This window comes from Coptis chinensis, chromosome 3 (genome assembly GCF_015680905.1).
Source record: "Coptis chinensis isolate HL-2020 chromosome 3, ASM1568090v1, whole genome shotgun sequence".
Taxonomy (NCBI): Eukaryota; Viridiplantae; Streptophyta; class Magnoliopsida; order Ranunculales; family Ranunculaceae; genus Coptis; species Coptis chinensis.
The window spans coordinates 17711133-17725552 of record NC_141458.1 but is presented as its reverse complement, the minus strand read 5'-3'; the positions used below and the strand labels follow the sequence as shown (position 1 = coordinate 17725552).

At 36.5% G+C, this 14420-nt stretch overlaps 3 protein-coding genes and 1 long non-coding RNA gene across 4 annotated transcripts; 1 reads left to right on the top strand and 3 right to left on the bottom strand.

Moving 5' to 3' along the window:
* Positions 1-3732: 3732 nt before the first annotated feature.
* On the top strand, positions 3733-4391 carry LOC147508354 (uncharacterized). Its single transcript, XR_015218046.1, has 2 exons — positions 3733-3979; positions 4085-4391. It is a non-coding gene; the product is annotated as an uncharacterized LOC147508354 (long non-coding RNA).
* A 156-nt stretch (positions 4392-4547) lies between these two features.
* Positions 4548-6170, bottom strand: LOC147508353 (shikimate O-hydroxycinnamoyltransferase-like). Its single transcript, XM_086600894.1, has 2 exons — positions 5780-6170; positions 4548-5588 (listed from the first exon to the last, which is right to left on the bottom strand). The coding sequence occupies exons 1-2, from the start codon at positions 6089-6091 to the stop codon at positions 4710-4712; spliced, it is 1191 nt and encodes a 396-aa protein (XP_086457020.1). The 5' UTR covers positions 6092-6170; the 3' UTR covers positions 4548-4709.
* An 837-nt stretch (positions 6171-7007) lies between these two features.
* On the bottom strand, positions 7008-7466 carry LOC147508352 (uncharacterized). Its single transcript, XM_086597068.1, has one exon. It carries the CDS (start codon positions 7464-7466, stop codon positions 7008-7010), a length of 459 nt encoding a protein of 152 aa, XP_086453194.1.
* Positions 7467-9760: 2294 nt separating this feature from the next.
* Positions 9761-11032, bottom strand: LOC147508351 (uncharacterized). Its single transcript, XM_086597066.1, has one exon. It carries the CDS (start codon positions 11030-11032, stop codon positions 9761-9763), a length of 1272 nt encoding a protein of 423 aa, XP_086453192.1.
* Between the last annotated feature and the right edge of the window lie 3388 nt (positions 11033-14420).

The window sequence follows — 14420 nt, the reverse complement described above, 5'->3', positions numbered from 1 at the left end:
CTATGGGTCATTTAGGATAAACCAGAAAAAGAAAAAGGAAAAGAAAGAAATTGTATGTCCAAACTCCGACGAAGGTTGCTTATATCAGACAAATGACATGGATAATGGATTTAGTTTTGACTATGATTGACAGGGATGATTTCGACGTTTTTAAAATCAATCCATAGAAAATCTGTTTGATTCGAAATTCCAAACCTTTCAGTACTGCTGTGACAAAACTTACTGGAAGCAATGACAACTCTTTTATGTGACCAAATACTTGCCTGAAGTTTCTGTAGTCGTTTTCTCTTAATACTAATGATTAATGAAGCTGATGAGTTGAAAGCTTAAGATATTTCTGCACAAGATTACAAGAATAAGAGTACTAAAATTTCATCCCGTTATAGCCTTATAGGCCGGATCCCTTGTATTGTTTGCAGGTTGCTGCGTCTTACTGGCGCTAGTGCATACTGATGAGCGAGGGTTAGTGCTAGAATTCTGTGTTCTTATTATGCATCCCTTCATCATTTGTTCTCAATGTATGCACTATAATACACGCATGTAATAGCAGCAACCACAATTACTAAGCAAAGAGGTGGCAAATATATATTCTCTTCGTCTTTGTCAGGAAATATAATTTGGATTAGCAAGAGTATGGTAACTAAGAGGTCACAAGCAAAAACTTCGTACTATCATATTCAGACAAAAAATGGGTCTCTTCGCTGTCAACTATATAATATCAGCAAGACAGCAACCACAATACTGGACAAAGAGGAGAAATTTAATGATATTCCTTTTCAACTTCTTTTTAACTTATTTCCTTGAGAAATATCTTCGTGAGTTGCTGACTTGCTGCTATAAGAATCTACAAATGATGCAGTACAAGCAACAACAAAGCTTAGCGAAAAGGAGGACTAATTGTCATTTTGCAAGTGGTTAAAATCTTTGGGTGATGATACCAGAGGTTTGGGACCAACCCCACCAGTATCAAAGAGTTACTGATCTCATTAAAAACAGATTTACCAATAAAAAGAAAAGAAAAAAAGAGGACTAATCGGATTAGATTACCCTTTTACATATTGTTTTGAAATTCTTTCTTGTGATATAATTTTGTTTGTTGCTGCTATAGCCTATCAAGTTTCCTATCCTCTCGACCTCTCCTACCAAAATTGACTGTATATAATTTCAACGCGGGTCGTCATACTTCTTGACTTCAAAATGGGGCACTGGACGTCTGGACCAAAGAAATGTGTGGTCGTCTGGTCGATCATTGCCTTATTGGGTACCCTTGCATTATTTGCATGAGCTCTTGTTCTATTTCCTTTCAACAATATATGAAGTGATTTTCACGAATTTGCTTGCATTTATATTTAAGTTAGCTCTTGCCAGCAACAAACCACAACTATCCTATCTCGATCTTGCAAACGATTCTACGTGCTCAAACTGAAAATGAAGTTGTTGTTATCTCTAGCAGTCATCATTATCTTAACTTCTGAACTCCAATTTCCAAATTTAGTTTATGGTCATGTCTTAGTTCCAACAGCTACAGAACCGACTAACACTGTAAAGACTTTGGATTTTCATGATGTAAAAGATACAGCATATTTGGAGTTGTGTTGCTCTTTCCAACCAGCTCGTAGACTTGGAGTCTATATGACGCAAAAACTGCCGCGACCTCGACCTCGACCCAGGACTGCTGTCCCGCCTGTTAGCCACCTTTCATCTGGTTTTAAGGCACCAGTCTCTGCTTTATCTATGTATCTTACTCTCGGGGGCTTGATTTTAATCAATCTCTTGTGAGGTTGAATCTATTTTACTTGTTTCTTGATGCCAAGACTACGGTGTAATCCAATAAATGTGTACTAGTTTTCGGGCCCTAGGTTCCCCAGGAGTCGAGGATTACAGTTATGTAAATATGTAATAAAGTTCAAGAAAATCAAAGATTCTTCAAGATTTCCTTCATGGTTGATGTTGTTAAAAATTGTTAATTATGTACCACTTTTGAATTCTTTAGTGCTCTTATGATAATGCTTGGAGATCTAATCCTTACCTTTATACTTGGCAATGTATACTTAATAAAGACCAACATGTTCGATCGACTTTATTACTTTGGGCATATTTAGGACCCCAAATATGTCCTGAAGCATTTTGCAAAATTTGGCATGCCGGATAATTACAGACGCAGAGGCCTATGAATTTTTTTGGAAGTCAATCCAGATATCCTTGGAAGTCAATTTCACAGTTACATCTTCCAAAAATTGACATAACTGGTTCCATGATTAATCTGCTGTCAATCTTTCATGTTCGTTTCAATTATGAACCGAGTTATTCTTCCTGTCAAACTCAAAGGACCGAAGGAAAGGTCTCACTCATTGTCCTCTGTTCTTGTTCTTCTTAATTACCTATATCCAATGTTACAAACATGTTTCTTGGCGCCCTTTTTTCGGATTGTGGTACAGACATACAGTTAAGCTTTTGACTGATCACAACTTCACAAGATATCAATAGTTGCATTTCAAAACAGGTCAAGAGAACCGAGCCCATAGTAAGTAGCATCAGGTTTTTGCGCATCCTTTATATTAGTTGCAACATTGCGCATAGTTATATTGTGACTCTTGGTCCTGATGCTGTTACAGCGTTGTTCTTAACATCCAGTTAGCTAGCCTTTCTTAAATCTCGAGTTGGACCCTTAAAAACATTTTAAGTTCCTTTACCGACACAAAGATAAGCACCTTATTCTCTTCTGCCACTCACTCCATAGATTACCAAATAATTAAGTAAAAGGGAAATATGTTATATTTCTCCAATTTAACTTTAACAAAGCATATTCTCGAAAGAGCTTGGGAATTATTAGTTGCCAAGACTTTCTATCCACTTTACCATTTTTCAACAAGAAAATTTGAAGTACATTTACATAATTATATACCCTGAAGACTATAAAGAAAAGAGACAAATCACCTCATGTACAAGTATCTAACTTGTTCATCCAACAATAATCATTTGAAAATGTACTAACCTTCCTCTAGTCGGAATTATTTAAAACGAGGCTACGGTTTTAATAATTTTTAGGGCGAGTAAGCCCACTTTGATCTCGAAAGTGCGTAGCAAGTAGTAACTAAGAGTAAACCCTAAAAAGATTATACCGAGGCAATTGCCGTCCTACGTAAATCAAGCACAATGGCGCGCACCCTGTCTATCCCTATTGCGTGCATGTGTGTGCCACATTACTTCACATAATATTGGCACTACAGGGAGTTCCTTATTTTTCCGCATTTCTAAATTCAACAACCAATGCAAACTAGGAAGAATACTTTATTTTTTTATTATATATATATAGTCATTATCTAAAAATAACTACCGAAGTTAATTTAAAATAAATACGTAAGTAAAACTTCATCTATAAAATGAATTCAAATCTAATTTTTGGTTGTTATGAAGCACTCACCATAAAGATCATTTCCACAAAATTTCAACTTATTTGAAAACATCTAACATGGATAAATATTGTTGTAATTTAAAAAAAAAAAATCTAACAGTCAAGAAATATCGAGTTTTTGCAATCATTTTTTTGTCAATGTTAGAGGTTTCCAAATTAACTGAAATTTTGTAGAGATAATTTTAATGTTGAGTATATCATATCTACAAAAAATTGAAATTTTACTTGTGTACTTATTTTAAATTAACTTTATTTTTTAGAAAATGACTATATATATATAATTTATCTTAATTGAGTATATGCCCTTCGTGCTTTTCCAACAACACTACCCCCACCAGATAGAGAGAAGCCTACGAGGACCTTTTTACCTTAAATACTACTTCTTAGCATCAAAACGAGCTCCATCCCATATCTCAAGTAAAATGAAGATAAAACTTCTTGTCTGGCTGCTCTTACTGATGGTGTACTACCAATCTGTATTACATCTAGCAAATGGAAGCTCAAGTACAACAAAACATGGAACTTTGCAATTTCACCAAGGACTCTTCCAAGGAAAACAATACGGTAGGCTATTTATTGGAAGTTTTAAGTTAACCAAAAATTTGTGTGTGTTATAGGAATGTTAGTGTTTAAAATTGATTTTTTGTCTTGAAATGTTGAATGAAACAGATGGTGGAAGAAAATATTTTGGAAGTAGCATTCACCATGTAAAGAAAAGAAGAAGGGGTGCTAATGGTGGTGCTGATGTCCTCCACCGTCCTAAGAATAACAATCACAGTGCTGCATCAAATTTGCTAGCAAACCTCTCTTTCAATATTCCAAACATTGTGGTACAAGTTAGCATCCAACTGCTTCTTGCTATGCTTTTTTCCCTGTGAGATGGTTATCTCCATGTACACTATGCAACAAGTACCCTGTGCTGTCTGATTATGATGATGATCAATCATATGACTAATTAATCCATGCTTAATCAAAATGAAGAGATCGTTAATTTTTTATCTTAATTGTAGCGTTTGAGGTATTTGCACTTGGGCCTAAAAGATAGAATGAACATTTGTGCCTATAAGCATCCGCTTAAATGGTATAACCAGCCACGTTTGAGCCTTACAGGCAATTCAAATCAGCGGCCAAGAAGCTGTTTGAAATCTATAAGATATGGAACACCTAGCACATTTGACACACCAAAAAAACACCCCCGACCTCCCAAACACACGCAACACACACCTATTAATTTCCTCTAGTAGTAAATCAATTAGTTTTATTAGATATCATAGCTGCAATCATTGAAAATTTATTAGATATCATAGATGTAATCTTTGAAAAGGGCCATATGTTCCGGTTGAAGTGCAATGGCTAACAAACGACTCCCATCCTCTACTGGGCTTGGAAGAATATATGCTAGACCCTCACAAAGGATGGCACCTGGGCCCATATATATAGGCCTCCCCAGTCCAAATTCTGCTTCATGTATTGGCATTTGATACCAGCTGGTGATGGCTATATTTGGGCAATTAACTGAGTTTGCACCATAAATAAGGTCAAAGACACTTGGTTGCATCGCAGAGTAATCAATGGCTGATCTAATGTACTCGTCATCAACCATTACTAAATGTTCATGTATTTTACGGACAATGTCAATGAATGGCTTTGACAGTATTTCGCCGGCAGTTGCCATTGGCGTGACATTGAAAATTGCGTTGCCTAGGTACCCTGGTGGGAATGGTGGAGAAAGGCGTGATCGACCATCAACAGGAATAGTTAGTTTTGATTCTTGACACTCCACAAGACCACGGGCCCAGCATGCACAACGCCAGACATGGGCTGCTATCACCTCAAATGAACTATATCTAACAGTGTCTGACCCCTCTGCGCATTGGGCCTTCAGTAAGTTGATGTGGTGACTTGAGAGCCTAAACATAGAAGCAGTGAAGGAATTTGAATATTGTGATGGTTGCATGGTTGGTGGTGGTTGATATTCAATGTGGGGGAAGGATGGTGTAGGTGGATCTCTTGCCCGTAACAAAGTTCTATCAATGAATGGCGGGATCTTGATGCCAATCCCTCGTGCAACTCCAGACCACGAACAAATGAAATTGAGTCCAGCGTCACCATCACCAACACTATGCGCCATGACCACACCAAGCGAGACTCCCCCACATTTGAAATAGGTTACCTGCTTGGCAACACTCAGAAAACAAAAGGAAGGTCATTATGTGAGATGTAATTATGTACATGTAAATTTTGTAAATAAATCATATCTGGAATAAGTAATTAATGTCATGTATACCAAGTTACCAACCATCAAAAGTACAAAGTTAGGATTTCATACTACTATAACCGAAATGAATTTAGAACATTAATCACCTGAATTCTAACAACAGGGTAGGATGAGATATCCTTCGTATAATCAACTTTAGGTATCAGCTGCGTGATTTCCTCTGAGGTTAAAAATTCACCAAGATCCTCAATAACTGATTCTGTCTCAGCTTCAATAAAGAGTGCACCATCGCCATTACAATCAATCTCAAGTCGACCCTCGTTGTTCCACTTGAGCTTCCCAGCAAATGGATAAAATGGAACAAGAACCTTGCTTAGTGCATCTCTCAGCACATTAGGACTAAAAAAAGTTTGAATTCCCATTAGGCTTATATAAATAAATGCTTGAGATTTGTACATTATTGAAGTGGTCCATAAGATCTGACGTGGTGTTTTCTCTACAGGTTGAACTATAGTCTCCTCTTTCACTGTGATTATCATGATCCGAAACCTGCATATATTATATAAAACAGCTTTAATCAAATAAAAATGGATTGCTACAACATTTTAATAACTCTAGCAGAGTTTTGTACGTGTTTCCAAATAAGAATAAATTTGAATAAGAATTTACATAGTAAAAAAATTTCAATATCCAACAATAAGCTGCTTCCTAGTTAACAGTAAGCTTTTCCTATCACTTTCTAGGATAACAAGGAGTAAAGAGGAGATACCTTGTAGAACTTTAGAAACACTTAAACAAGGATGGAGATGATAGGTGAGAACTGAGAAGCTATATATATTATATTATGCCAAAGCTGAGACATTCTAATTACAGTTGGCATCGATTTACATTTTCGAGATTTCACCTCAAGTCTTTTTTTTTTTTTTTTTTTTTTTTGGATAGTTAAAACTTTTAATTGGGGCTTCTGTAATCAGAAATTGATCCAATGCTTAGTTTTACTCTACGACGATTGGACGGCTCTTTTCTAATAATTGGCTTAGGACGTATACATTTGGCAGCATTTTCTTGCTTAGTTTATCTGCTCTGTTGACAGGATAAATGTTAGAATGAGTAGCAGTGTAGCACAATCCCCATAGTGCAGGGGCGGCCTGGATGAAAATTTTGTTAAACGTACTGCCGTACTGGTATCTCAAAGTTCCACTATGTATGTTAGCTGAGATTTTGATATTGGTTTTTTTTTTTTTTTTTGGATTGCAAGCAGGGTTTTTGAGAGGTCCCTTACCCCTATTGTATAAATAAGATAAATTGGCTTGGTTACATTCTTATATTATTTTTGCCCGTAGCATCATCATATATGATTTTCTTTACATCTTCTTAAAAAGAGCTTGGAATCAGCTCTATAAAACTAACACTTGGAATATTAGATGCTAAGATATATGCTAACTTATTTGACTCCCTATATACATGCACTAAATTAAAAATTTCTAGTTCGCTAATGAGTGCTTGTATTTCTTCCATCATGTAGTTCGCTCTCCATGGGTGTTGCCTCGGTTCTTTGAAATAACTGACTACAGTAGTTGAATCCGTCTGAGCCCTTATCTTTTTGAATCCGTGTCTTACCGCTAATCGCAGCCCATTCTCAAGCCCATTTAACTCAATCAAGTCTATTGTTTTATACCTCGTCTTCCCGCATGCTGCTGCTAGTACAGTTCCTCTGCCATCGCGTATTGCCGCTGCCCATCCCCCTTCATCTCCTTGCATCGTGCCATCAGTATTTAAATTATGACCTCCCTCTTCCGCACTCTCCCATTTGCAAAGCTTCAGAGTCTTCATTTTTATTTTGATGTTTAAGCTCGAGTTGCATAAAACCTCTCTCTCGGGCCCATATTCCATCTTCATCGTCATAGCCTCCATTTTAGTTCTTGCATCATCGAAAATCATCTTCCCCACTGTTTCGCCCTTGTTCTCTTGTTCTCGAATATTCTTGATTTCTCTCCATCCATATGCCGTATATCAGCCCATTGAAACACGGTCGCAATGCATCTTGCTTGTATCCCTTTCCTCTTGAGTTCGTTCAATTCAATCAATCTCATTTTGCCATGTTGCTGCCCTCTGCCTATTGTACCCAGCTTGCTTCAGTAGCTTCTGCCATACCTCTTGTGCATATATACATGAGAAGAACAAGTGTTCATCTGTTTCTCTTTCCCCAACACAAAGACACACCAATCATGCGAACTACTTTCCATTCTCTCATTCGAACCAATGTCTTCAATCCTCCCTTCAATGCTAACCATGCTATAAAAGACTGCCTCGGTATTCTATTCGTAAACCACACCATATTTTTCCATGATACTAGTGCTTTGCTTTTCCTCACTCTCTCATAAGTATCTTTCATTGTATACTCACCCTTCTGTGATGCCAACCATATGATCTTGTCTTCTCCTCTACCTAGCTTCACTTCCTCCTCCATTTGTTTGACAATATCCGGCATATGCCTTCGTACATGTGATGTTACATTCCACTTCCCATTATCAATCATATTGGACACATTCGCATTTAATCTGCAGCTGGAATCATGTATAAGTGATAATGGAAAATAATTCTTGAGTATACCTAATGGGTGCCATGGATCAAGCCAGAATTTTGTTGTCCTCCCATTCCCAAGCTGATGATGAACTATTTTCTTAGCTTCCTTTCTATTTTTAAGAATGTTCCTCCACACCCATGAGCAATCATTGGGTATTTTAAGCTCTCGAAGTTCCTATCCTTTATCAGATTCTTTTGTACCCATTTTGTCCATAGTGTGTTCCTTCCACTCACTATATACCATATGTGCTTCAGACTTGCAGCTAAGTTCGATTTGTTCAAATCCCTTATCGCCAACCCTCCTTCTTCATACGGATAACATAACTCTTCCCAACTGATTAGTGCATGCGAAGTGGTGCATTTAGGCCCTGACCATAGGAAGTTCCTGCATAACTGATTAATTTCATCAATAATACTTTGCGGTAGTACAAACGATGAAGTCCAGTAAATACTCATGTTATTTAACACTGCCTTGATTAGTTGCAGCCTCCCTGCATAAGACAATGCTCTTCCTTTCCAACTTTGTATCTTTCTCCTTACATTCTCTATCAATGCCATGCAATCTGTCGCTTTTAACCTTGTTGTTATCAGTGGCAGTCCTAGATATCTCACCGGCAATACTCCCCTTTGAAACTGGATTATCCCTTCTATTTGTGTACTCATATTGTCAGTCATTCCTGCATAGAACATGTTACTCTTCCCCCAATTCACTTGCAACCCTGAGTACAGTTTGAACTTGTCTAGAGAGTCTTTTAAATTTCTTACTGTGTTCACATCCCCATTCATAAAGGCTATTAAGTCATCTGCAAAAGACAGATGAGTAACAGGTGGATTAATGCATTTATAATGTAACTTATACTCCCCTTCCTCAACTCTTCTTCTTAGTATTTGGGTGAAGAACTCCATTACCAGCACAAATAAATATGGCGACATAGGGCCTCCTTGCCTTATCCCTCTCTTACTTCTGAAATACCCAAACTGTGTCCCATTGATCATAATCGAGAACCTAGGTGTTTCAATACATGTTTGCACCCAATTTGCGAAGATTAATGGCACTCCCAATCTAAGCAATGCAAATCTCACTGCCTCCCATCTTACTGAATCATAGGCCTTTCTTAGGTCTATTTTTGCTGCACATCTCGGCGGACTCTTATCTCTATGGTAATTGTGAAGCAGGTCATGCGATAGTAATATATTATCCTGTATACTCTGGCCTGATATAAATGCAGATTGGTTAAGTGATATCACCTTGGGTAGAAATAATCTCATTCTGCCTGTCAGAATCTTTGTTATGCACTTATAAACCACATTGCAGCATGCAATTGGTCTATAATCACTAAGAGAACTTGGAGTGTGCACCTTTGGGATCAAGGTAATACATGTAGCATTCACCTCTTGTAGCATGATGCCTAATCTGAAAAAATTTCTTACTGCCTTCACGAAATCATCCCCAATTATTCTCCAAGTTGTTTGGAAGAACAATGATGAGAAGCCATCACTACCTGGCACCTTATCACTATCAATGTTAGATAAACATTCTATTATATTATTTCATCCCTAGTCACATCCTTAATCAGTTCCTCTTGATCGTTTTGATTTAATTGCTCCACCTGTATTTCATTCAGCATACTGAAATCCATTTCATCCATCTGATCTGGGCTATATAGATTCCTATAAAACTTCGCACACTCATCCCCTATATCTTCGATTTCCTCCAGTACCCCTATATCTTCGATTTCCTCCAGTACTTGTCCCTGCGTGTCCTTCAGACAAGTTATTTTATTTGTCATCCTTCTCGCCTTCACTGAATTGAAAAAATACTTAGTATTGCTATCCCCCATAGTTACCATTTGTTCTCTCGATTTCTGTTTGTATTCTGACTCCTCTACCACTGCTGCCCTTACATACCTCTTTGTGATTATCCTCTCCTTTTGTAATAACTCCGTTTCCATTGGTTGTATTTGTAGCTGCGTCTCAATCAGATCCAGTTCTGTTTTTGCATCTTTTTTTCTTGTTGTGGCCAATCCTCTTTCTCGATTCCAGGAGATCAACTCAGCCTTAACATGCTTCAGTTTTTTCATAAATGTATACATTGGATTGCCAACTACCGATATGCGCCATGACTCTTGAACCAATTCCAGAAACCCATCCTCTTGTATCCAGTTGTTACAAAATCTGAACGACTTCTTACACTGTCCCTTTGGTTTGCTTGACTTCACCACCATTGATGAGTGGTCTGAAGTTGCGCCTGTGTTGTTAAAGGTAGCCTCTGTTTCACTAAATTCACTAATCCATTTTGCGTTAACCATCACACGATCAAGTTTTCTCCATTTCCTCGCAGCTTGTTTATTACTCCATGTGAGGAAATTCCCCTTATATTTAAGGTCTGTTATCCCAGCTAGTGTCACACATTCCAGCAGATCATGGAAATGGTGCGGTCTTGTCTCTTTCCCTCCAACTCTCTCCTGTGAATTCAGCACCGAGTTAAAATCACCGAACACAATCCATGGTTTTTGTACCATACATGATATTTGTACCAGGTTCATCCATAACATTTTCCTTCTCTCCCTTTCATTTGACCCATACACCACTGTTATAACGAAGCTTTCACCACTTACTTCTTTAACATCCATCGTGATGCTCTGGTCATCTTTTTGAATCAGCGTCATGCTACAATTCTTTGAGTTCCAACAGCACCAAATTCTGCCCTTCACATTATACTCGTAGTTGTGCTCTATCTCCCAGCCTGGGCAGCATCCATTGAGTACTGCTTGCATATTATTCTCCTTCACCTTTGTTTCCACCATTCCCATTATGCTTATTTCATTCTTCCTAATTAACTCCCTAATCTCATAATGCTTAAAAGCTTTATTCATTCCCCTCATATTCCAGCAGCCTACACTTATCATTTAAGAAAGGTTGAGTGATAATAATGGTCCCCTCCGAGGCCCATCTTGTGTAGTACCTTGCTTGTGAATATATGATTAATACTTTCTGAAATTTTTGGCATGATTTCAAACTTTGGGCTTGAGGTACAAGCTACATTCGGCAGCATTCCCTTCTTGTATAAAGTCGAGGACCCCAGGTGACTTATTTTAGATTCGAAGGCATGCAAATAGGTTCTAATCTTGGGTACAACTCAGTTTAGATACCTATATTTTTTTTATTTTCTTTTCATTTGTACCTTTTGCTCTTTCTTCTTTAATAGAATAGTTACTTACCTAGCAAAAAAAAAAAAAAAAAACATTCGGCAGCATAATTTATGTTCAGAAAAAAAAGACACCAGAAGTGGATCCTTCTAACAATTTTATGAAGAGCATGTCTTCGGTGCGCGAGATGTATCGTGCGCAGGATGTATGGGTCTTTGGATCAGTACTTTGTGATGTAATACACACGCACCCCCTGTGGATGAGTGGTCCACATTAAATACGTCCTGCGCACCATAGATTTAGCCTTTTATGAATGCTTGGCCAAACATTTAACTTGTTGCTATGTCTTCATCAAATAAGCCACATTCTTTGACAAATACTTCGATGGCCGGTTCTACTCTATAGCAAAATAAGCAGCCGCTTAGGCCCCGCAATCCAAGGGGTCCAATATATCCTAGTCCACCTACAATCCTAAGTCTATTATTGTTTTATTGTGAAAAAAAAACTCACTTTTTGTTTTTCATTTATTTTAATCCGTTAGATAAACGGTTTTACATTGGAAAATTGGAAATTAGAAAATCGCATTAAACCACTTCGTTTCCCTAACGTTTTCGCATTCTCCAATAAATAAATAGGCACGCCTCTTAAACTAATTAAACTTCTTCAACACCCTATGACAATTTATCAAATTGAAGCCAACACTTCAATATTATTTCTATCATTATTTTGCCTTATTTGGTTTTTCTATATTGTTTAATTTGGTATAGATTCTCTCTCTCTCTCTCTCTCTCTCTCTCTCTCTTGTGTAATTCTGTATTAAATAAATTTATTGAAATTTCAAGTTTGTGACATTGTTATTTGGCCCTGATCTGCTATGATGTTATAGGTGTAGGACATTTTTTTATTCTTCCACTCTTCCTCATGTATTTATAGTGTTTTGTCTTAGATCTCTCTGTATGTGAGGATCTCCCTCACAACACTCCTATGTTTCTACTTCACTTTGTATTTCTGTTCTTTTTATCAATAAAATTCAAAAAAAAAAAGTTTGTGGAGAGACTATTCAAGAAAAAATAAAGAAAATGTTAGGATCAATTTTGACAATAATTGTTATCTTTAAATTTTTTGTTATAAAAAAAAATATGTTTATGGGGGAGACTATTATCAAGAAAGAAAAAAAGAAAATGTTTGGATCAATTTTTACAATAATTGTTATCTTCTAAATTTTTTGTTATAAAAAAAAGAAAAAATGTTTGTGGGGGAGACTATTCAAAATAGAAAAAAGGAAATGTTAGGATCAATTTTTACAATAATTGTTATCTTCTAAATTTTTTGTTATTAAAAAAAAAAATGTTTGTGGGGGAGACTATTCAAAATAGAAAAAAGGAAATGTTAGGATCAATTTTTACAATAATTGTTATCTTCTAAATTTTTTGTTATTAAAAAAAAAATGTTTGTGCGGGAGACTATTCAAGAAAGAAAAAAGAAAATATTAGGATCAATTTTTACAATAATTGTTATTTTCTAAATTTTTTGTTAAATAAACTAAGCGTTTGCATTCATATGAAATAACGAAAGCAAATCATATCGATCTATAAGATGTAACAATTTTATTGGAACTTTGCTTAGGGCCCCCGATTGCCTTGAGCTGCCCCTGGGTATGGCAAATACCCAAATCTTTTGAATCTCATTATTTTTAATTAGTTTTTTTTTCTTTTACTAACTCATTGTTTCGTGTTTATTTTGAGCAGGTTAACAAAACGATTTGGCTCCAACTACTAAAGGTTCACAATGACAATTGTATGCGTCTATCATTTTGATGGAGGTGTGTGCATGTGCATGGATACGGACACTCAACAAAATGTTGAAGGAAAAAATGTTCACAAACCATACAAAAGACAAAGACGAATTCACATCGACCAAGAAAACCTAATTAAACTCAATGAAATCACTTATTTGCTCTTTACATGCGACCGAAAAAACCAGTGATATGATTGTTAGAGAAATGAGACAACTATCCCATGATTTGGAAAACAACGATCTCGATTTTTTCGCTAGTCGTTTAAGTAAATTTATGCTTCAAGATAATAATGATTCCGAAATGATAATTTCTGGGTTTTATACAACCCAAGGTAAGAACCGGTCTATTATGGTTTATCGCCCGACGATAGTTAATGGGGCTCGTACTTGATTAATAATAGGACTACGTGCACAACTACCGGTTCTGGCCACCCCTATGTGGAAAAGATTGAAAGAAAATATAAAAATGATGTTACTCAATTTTGAGCAGAGAATTTGGTTGTGAAAATGGTTCTTCTCGCCGTGTTGTCAGACAAAGGTTGTGGTAGATTTGTTGAGGTTTTGACAATGATGGGGCAACAAGTCACCCATATAGCTAAAATAAAAAGTTTAATCGCTGCGCATGCTTTAATGGGACAGGAAGAAACACATATCGAAATTCGATTGTGCTAGAGAATGGTGTAGAAAGAGACCATTTTGCACTCACTATAAAGAAAACGAGTAGGACTTGGATTGAGTTTCACTCTTCACCTTCATGATGGTTTGGAATCAGTCTATCATTACTTAGTCTGTAATTGAATTTGTGGTGTCTGAAATTTGAACAATGATTTGGTTTGATTTTCTATAGTTTCTCTTGTAACAAAAAATGAAGTGTCGTTCACGTTAAACCTCTACCAGGATGGATATTTTGTGGGAAAACCCTCAGAGGTTTGTAAATAAGACCTCATTATCTAGATGTCTAGTTGAGATGTGACAAAAACTTCAAAGACAAATCCAAATGCTTACAATAGCCTATTTCATCACATTCTCATGTTTTATTTATTATTTAACCTTGAAAGGGAACGACCTTGTAGGCTTCAGTTCAGGATACCCCAAAATCATTGTATCCGTATGATAGGACATTTGAGACTCTTTTCTTTGTAAAGAATAAAGAAAATGTTAGGATCAATTTTGACAATAATTGTTATCTTCTATATTTTTTGTTATAAAAAAAATATATATTTGTGGGGGAGACTATTCAAGAAAGAAAAAAAGA

What these genes read in the sequence shown, in the direction of transcription:
- LOC147508353 (XM_086600894.1), bottom strand. Translation starts at nt 6,091, where the DNA reads ATGTACAAATCTCAAGCATTTATTTATATAAGCCTAATGGGAATTCAA. An exon ending in ACCCTGTTGTTAGAATTCAG is followed by an intron (nt 5,589 to 5,779) that starts GTGATTAATGTT and finishes GTTGCCAAGCAG; the next exon opens with GTAACCTATTTCAAATGTGG.
- LOC147508352 (XM_086597068.1), bottom strand. Translation starts at nt 7,466, where the DNA reads ATGAAGACTCTGAAGCTTTGCAAATGGGAGAGTGCGGAAGAGGGAGGT.
- LOC147508351 (XM_086597066.1), bottom strand. Translation starts at nt 11,032, where the DNA reads ATGGGAATGGTGGAAACAAAGGTGAAGGAGAATAATATGCAAGCAGTA.